A 6503-nucleotide genomic window follows, 5' to 3' on the forward strand; every position below is an offset into this window, starting at 1 on the left:
AGCTCCACCTGTTCTCACCAGTCTTCTTCCTGACCCCACCACCCATCCCACCATCAGGTGGGGGCGGGTGCCCAGGGCTTTCCGACTCATGAGTCCCACTGGTGGGTGGGGACCTTCGGCTCCTCCATGAAGGAGCAATCTGTGGCCAGGAAAGGGCCCTGCGAAGTGGGACGGAGGGAGGAAGGATGGGGAACCAGGGTTGCTATGGTGAAGTTTGATGTCTGTGCTGTCCTCCTTGCTCTGTCTCAGCGCTGTTCTCAACGTGTAGCCCATCTAAGTCCACGCTATCTGCTCAACAGGGACCAGGGTGGCCCAGTGCCAGGCCTGGCTGGTCCCTTTTTCTCTTTTCTGGTCTCACTGCTCTTTCTGCATCTCCTTCGCCTCTCTGGTCCCCTCTCCCCCTACCCTCTCCTTCCACCAACAGAGCTTTTGGCTGCCTTTATTCCCCCTTCCTGGCCCTGATGCACTCCAGAAGGAGAAGACATCCCATGGCACGTCTACCACTTTGAGCTCCTGTCCTGGTACAGGGGTGCGTGCGGGCAGCTGGCAGGGGCCCGAGCAAAGCGTGCTGGGGGGGATTAGAGGGGGGCTGGGATGCTCTCATCCTCCCTGCCAGCTCAGTCCTTCTTGAAGGCAGGGCTGTAGAGGTTGGTGTAGTAAGCCCGGCTGTACATGGCCTCGGGGCTGAAGCGGTAGGAGCCCTCGCTCACCCGCCTGTTGTAGGGGGCGAAGGCGGATTTCCGCGGGAGGGGGCACTCAGGCTCGAAGGCAGGGCTGCGGTAGAGGTTGTGCCGCAGGAAGAGGGGGTCCTCGAGCCCCAGGAAGGAGAGGGGATGATGGCCACGGTACAGCCGCCAGTCGCCCCTCAGCTGGGATTTCTCCTCCGTGGAAGGAGCGGCGGGCTTGGCGTCCTCCTCCTTCTGCTCTGTCTCCGGGCTGGGCTTGCTGCCCCCGGCTGCCTCCTCTTCCTTCACTGACTGCCTGCGAAGCTGAGAGATGGGGTGAGCGCCCAGCTGGGCTGCACCCGCCTGTCAGCTCCCCTCTCCCTCTGCTACACAGCCCCCCCCAAAACCAGGGGGATCCTCAGGACAGGCCAGTTTGCCCCCAGAGGGGTCCCCAGTGGAGGGGAGTGTGTGGCTGCAGCCCCCAAGCAGCTGCAGTGGAGAAATGGTCCCAGGGGAGCAGCGGGATGGGGGGAAGGAGAGGGAACATGGTCTCAGCCCGAGCTTTCACCTTCCCAGGAACTTGTGGTCACACCCTGGCTTGACCATGAACTATGTGAAGGTGCCAGCACTGGATGACTTGCCAGCTTTATGGCGAGGACTCGCTGTCACATCTTGGGGGATGCTCAGGAGGAGGGTGGGACTGAGGTGTCCCAACAGCACCCCGTCTCCCTGCTCTGGTACCTCCTGGCACTGCCTGGCACTATGGGGTGCTCATGGGAGGAGGTTGGGCAAAATGGGGTTTGCTGGAGATGGACAGGACCTGGCTGGGGACAAACTCACCGGCACGTAGCTGTACAGGGTGCCCAGCAGATGCTTGGGGGCACTGACGAGGGTCCCCCCAAGAGCATCCACCGTCTCCATGGCCTTGGACAGCCTGCGGGGGGTGAAGAGGATCAACCCCTCCGCCGCGTCCCAGGCCACGGCCGGAACCTTCTTCACGCTGGAGATGCCGGAGGCGCAGGCGGTTTGCAGGTTGTGAGCCACGCTGCCCACCAGCCCGGGGCCGTCCCCTGCCTGCCGAGAGAAACCAGCTCAGCCCCCCCAGCCCCTCCAGGCAGGACAGGGGTGGCCCTTGGCTTCCTGTCCCCTCCGCAGCTCAAAGCCAGAGTGCTTTCAGCTCGCTGCTTTGCAAAAGCTACTGCAGCCCTTTGCAGCACAGTCGCTCCCTGTCCCCCCCGCGGGCTCCCCCCACTCCCAGGCCCCTGGGGACACCCTGCCCCGGCGGCAGAGCCGAAGGGCAGCAACCCCAGCTGTCGCTTCCTGTCCCTGCGTCCCAGCGGAGCTGCTGCTGGGGACCGTTCCCAGCCCCGCCGGCTCACACCTCCCCTCACTGCTAGGACCACGGCAGGGGAATTTTTCGGAGGTGTTCAGGGACTTGGTGGAGTGCTTGGTGCTGACACCCCACAGCAGCAAAGGAGTCTTGAATAGACAAGCCAGGGTGGTCATGCCTAGTGCAGAGGCTGCCCACAGCCCCCAGCTTTGGGGACTCAGGGAAGGGGGCTGCTAGGGCTGCCCTGCTGCCACCCCCGCATCGCCTCCTCCAAGCTGCAGTTCAGGGGTCAGCAGGGATGGGGGCCTGGTCCCCAAGGGTATGGGGGGAACATCCCCCATGCTGGCATGGTCCATGGGCAGGAGGATGCTTTGGGGTGCTCCCGGCTCACTGCCCCCCTTTTCTCCATACCTCCTTGGTGTGGTTGTTGTCTTTCTTCCCCGCCTTCTCCTGCTTCTGCTCTGTCACCTTGCTCTGCCGCCGGCTCAGCCAGCCGGTGCTCTGCCCATCACCGTGGACCTGTGGCTCCTCAGGTGCACTTGGCTTGGCCAGGCTGCCCTGGAAGGGGAGCAGAAAGCCACCGCTTGGGGGGTGCTGGTAGGTCCCATCCACCCCCTCCTGCTTAGTCTGAGGATTTCACGGGGACCCTGGGGTGCGCAGGGTGCAGAGGGGTTCATTTATGCACGCGGAAAGAAGTCCCGCGGGCAGCTGGGACCTCGGGGATTTTGGCACAGGCCAGGGAAGGGGTTCCCACCGCAGCACTGGGTGGGAGAGGAGAGGACCCTCCTTCCCCCATCCTCTCTGGGCCTCTGGGAGGGCTTCTTGCTTTAGGGAGGATGTTATGGCAAGGCCATAAATCAACAATATACATGGGGAGCCAGCTAAAAATAACTCATCCCGCTAACACGGTACAAGGTTGTGTGTGAATGTGCCATGGGAACTACCGGCCCCGGATCATCCTGCCGAGTAGGGGAAGCAGCAGCGCCCACCACTCTGCTCTCGGATGTGCTCCAAGGAACCTGAAATATCTCATCCAAGAGCAGAATCAGCCCAAAAGAGGATATGGGAGAACAGGAACCTGGCAGGTGGGTTTTGGCACTCACTAGGATGGGGATCCAGGTGGCCAGCTCCTGCCCTTTGGCTTTGGCACGCTGGAGGCTTTGGGTGGTTTGCTGGTAAGCACGGTGGGAGACAGTGCTAACCAAGGCACCAATCCGGTCCAGGGTGCTGGGAGCACTGGGAGCGCTGGGCTGCTGCTGGGAGACCTTTGCTGCTGACCCATGCGTCTCTTTGGGCTTCTGATCTAAAGGCAGAAAAGCACAGGCACAAAAGTGGTGAGGGGTTTATGTCCTGGTGGGACAACCCTCCTAGGCAGCCCTACATCAAAACCCATGCCATGTGCACCCCATGAGTGAGGTGCCACCCCACATGCAGACAGCCCTCCCCAGGCACCCTCAGAGGGGATTTAGGCATCAGAACTACCTGCTTCTTCATCCTCCTCTGGCAGCAGGTAGTCCATCAGCTTCTCCAGCCCTCCCAGGGCCGTGTCGACCCCTGCAGCTGCCATCTGGCTCACCGAGTTCCTCCTCGTGTACCTTGCTGTTGTTTCCACCGTGTTCTTTGTGGCCTCGTAGCCCTCTGCTGCCAGTTCCATGATCTTATCCACGGAGTTGCCAATGGTACTTTTGGCACTTTGGAGTGGGGAGGAGATGCTGTCCTTCAGTTCAGATGCGAGCTGCAGGCAGAGAGATGAACAGCCCTGCTGGTGTGCTTGGGGTGGCATGGGACAGCCAGAGGGACCACAGGGACCCCAGCCATGGCCATGCCAGTAGACAGCCCTGAGAGGGGCATAACAGCTCTCTCCAGCCTGGGCTGGAGTTAGCTGGCAGGGATGGGCCATAGGATGCTGCTGACCTATATTTGGAGCTCCCCAACCATCCCCTGGGCTGCAGGAGCCCCTAGAGGGGTCCCTGCTTGGAGGTGTTGCCCTGTTCCTCCCTGAGCAGCCCATCACTGTCCAGAAACAAGACCAGACACATGCTGCATGCTCTGCAGAGGGGCCAGGGGGTCCCAGACTGTCCTGCCTGTGACTTACCTTGTCAACGGGGTACTGGAGGGCAGGGATCTTCTCCTCCAGGTGGTCCAAGCCCCGGCAAGCCAGGTTGTTAGCCACAGCGACTGCCTTGGGCAAAAGCATGGGGTTAAGTTAGTAAGAAAAGCTCCTGGGCTGTGCTAGGGGGTCTCAAGTGCTAGTGCCAGCGCTGTCCCATCAAGGAGGGCTCCGGTGCCCCCCCTGCCATGTCCCCCCAGGTGGATGGACTCACACTGAGGCTCCAGCCTGCGCACCACGGGCTCCATGCTCCACACGGCCAATGCGCTGGCACCCTGCACGCCCCGCTCGTAGACCTCGCACACCGAGGCCATGAGCGGGTGGGCCTCCTTGGTGCTGGTGTAGGTCCGCTGGAGGCTTTCGCAGGTCGAGCTCACCACCGGCAGGTGCAGGACCCTCTGCAGCACGTTCTCCTGTGCATGGCAGACAGGTCTTGGTTAGCCAACAGCCATTTCCTGAGGAACACCCCATTGCCTGCATGCCAGTGGCATTTGGTGTGCTGCAGTGACCACAGAGGACCTCAGCTCACGCTGGAGGAGGAGTGCATTTCTCGAACCCCACTGAGGGTCTCCCAGATACGTTGCGTACAGCACAGCCATGGACGAGCAGTCTGGCTGCTGCCGCTGAAGGAGCAGGGACACCACAGGCAGTGTCGGAGGGGTGATGGTCCCCACTCTGCCCATCTCCCAAGCCCGACTGTCCAGGCACTCTGTCTGGCTTTCCACCCTGCTCTGCTGCTTCTTCCATCTGACCCAGCCATTGCTCCTGTCCTTGGACCAGCAAAGTCCATTTGGCCTATGTGGCACCTCCGTCCTGTCACCACTGTGACAAGTAAAGGATATGGACCTCAAAAAGGAGTAGGGGAGAGGAGCGGGTCTGTCCTTGATGGCACACAGGGTAGGAGCCATTGAAGAAGAGGGCACCAGAGCAGCAAGGCACTGCATCCCCACACCCTGCTTGTATGGGCAACATGGGGTGCCAGTATAAACCAGCACAGCTGGCACTTGTGTGTGCTGCCAGTACACACAGGTCCCTCAAAGCTGGGTGAGCAGGATAAACCTGCAGCGCCAACCCTCCACTCCTGCTCTCACCCACTGCCCACCTGGCAAGGTGAGACAACTGAGCAAGACGCTGCAGCCCCAAGGCAGGAACGGGGCAAGCATTGGCTCATCATAGCAGCCATGAGACAAGTGCTCTTTGGGTTGCATGGGACAGAGCAGAAGAAAAAGCTGAGCTTTCCCCTGATCACCAGCGGGTGAGAGGATGAGTTTGGCTTCACATCCCACTTGTGACCATGACTGGACTGTGAATCTGCATGTTTGGTAAAAACTATGTTGTTTTGTGCTGTATTGTGTTAATTTTGGCTTGATGTGGAGCCAGCCCTCTCACAAATCCTGCAGTTCAGCAATCCCGGGGGCTCTAGCTGTTCAGAGCAGCGCTGCATCATTAGCAGCGTGACTGCTGGAGGTTTGGGGTCCACACTGGGGACACAGACGAAGGACAGGCACTGCCAGCAGGTATCACTGAGGGCTCACATCACCCAGGGTTAACCTTCTTGATTCTGAACTATTTAATTTCAAGCATGCAAAAGGTTTTATCCTTTCCCTTTGATGATGCTCTGTATTATTGCAGGTAAAGATCCATGTAAAGATGACAGGGAGACATGTGGGACAGCATCAGATGTGACTTGTGTTCATCCGGCAGAACCGGTACGAGCTACATAGTGCCCTTGGCACACCTCTGCCCTCCCCTCTCTCACTCTTCCCCCACCCACCTTGGCACTTCCATTCTGCAGAGTCTGATTCTTCTTTGCCGTCATCGCGACGCATCCACCTGCAAAGCAAAGTTGGGAGCCGCAGACCCCTGCTGCGAAAACAGGGCTGGGCTCGGGCTCCCCTCACTCACTCCTGTGCCCCCTGAGCACGGCGAGGTCGGGAGCTGGGCTGAGACATGCACCTCCCATGGGTGCAATGGATGTGGCATTGCCTAACGCTTGACTTTTTACCAGTAAAGTTGTAAAACCAATGACTCCACACAGCCCTCCCCCTGTTAGTGTGTCTTAACACCCAAAGATGCAAAAAATTACTTGAGAGGCATCTAGTTTGGAGGAGCTACAGTACAAGGCAGGATAAAGGGCATTGGCAGAGCTGTAAAGCAAACTCAGAGCAACCAGGATACTAACAGATGTGCATGGGGGCCAGGGTGAGAGATGCAGGCTGAGAAGGCGGGACAGGAGCAGAGAGAGGAGCAGCCGGTAGGGATGTGGTGAGCTGCCCAGCCGTGGTCAGCATCGCCCTCCCACACATCTGCCCGCAGCTCTGCCGCTCATGATGCCAGCACCCATCCCTGCGCAGCCCCAGCTTGATGCAGGGGGCAAAAGCACTGCAAAACACCCATC

At 59.9% G+C, this 6503-nt stretch overlaps 1 protein-coding gene across 1 annotated transcript; it reads right to left on the reverse strand.

Annotated features, from left to right (window-relative positions):
• Positions 1–617: 617 nt before the first annotated feature.
• Positions 618–5924, reverse strand: PLIN1 (perilipin 1). Its single transcript, XM_075714487.1, has 8 exons — positions 5880–5924; positions 4320–4518; positions 4091–4173; positions 3478–3730; positions 3099–3298; positions 2407–2553; positions 1506–1739; positions 618–989 (listed from the first exon to the last, which is right to left on the reverse strand). The coding sequence occupies exons 1-8, from the start codon at positions 5922–5924 to the stop codon at positions 618–620; spliced, it is 1533 nt and encodes a 510-aa protein (XP_075570602.1).
• Positions 5925–6503: the final 579 nt, after the last annotated feature.

The sequence above is a fragment of the Pelecanus crispus genome, chromosome 7, assembly GCF_030463565.1.
Source record: "Pelecanus crispus isolate bPelCri1 chromosome 7, bPelCri1.pri, whole genome shotgun sequence".
NCBI classification, from domain to species: Eukaryota; Metazoa; Chordata; class Aves; order Pelecaniformes; family Pelecanidae; genus Pelecanus; species Pelecanus crispus.

Bases quoted from the DNA above. Each gene is read 5' to 3' on its own strand.
- PLIN1 (XM_075714487.1), bottom strand. From the start codon at position 5,924: ATGACGGCAAAGAAGAATCAGACTCTGCAGAATGGAAGTGCCAAG. The intron at 4,519-5,879 runs GTGGGTGGGGGA...TGCCATGCACAG, and splicing joins TGCAGAATGGAAGTGCCAAG to GAGAACGTGCTGCAGAGGGT. The intron at 2,554-3,098 runs GTGAGTGCCAAA...CTCCCCTTCCAG, and splicing joins CCACCTGGATCCCCATCCTA to GGCAGCCTGGCCAAGCCAAG.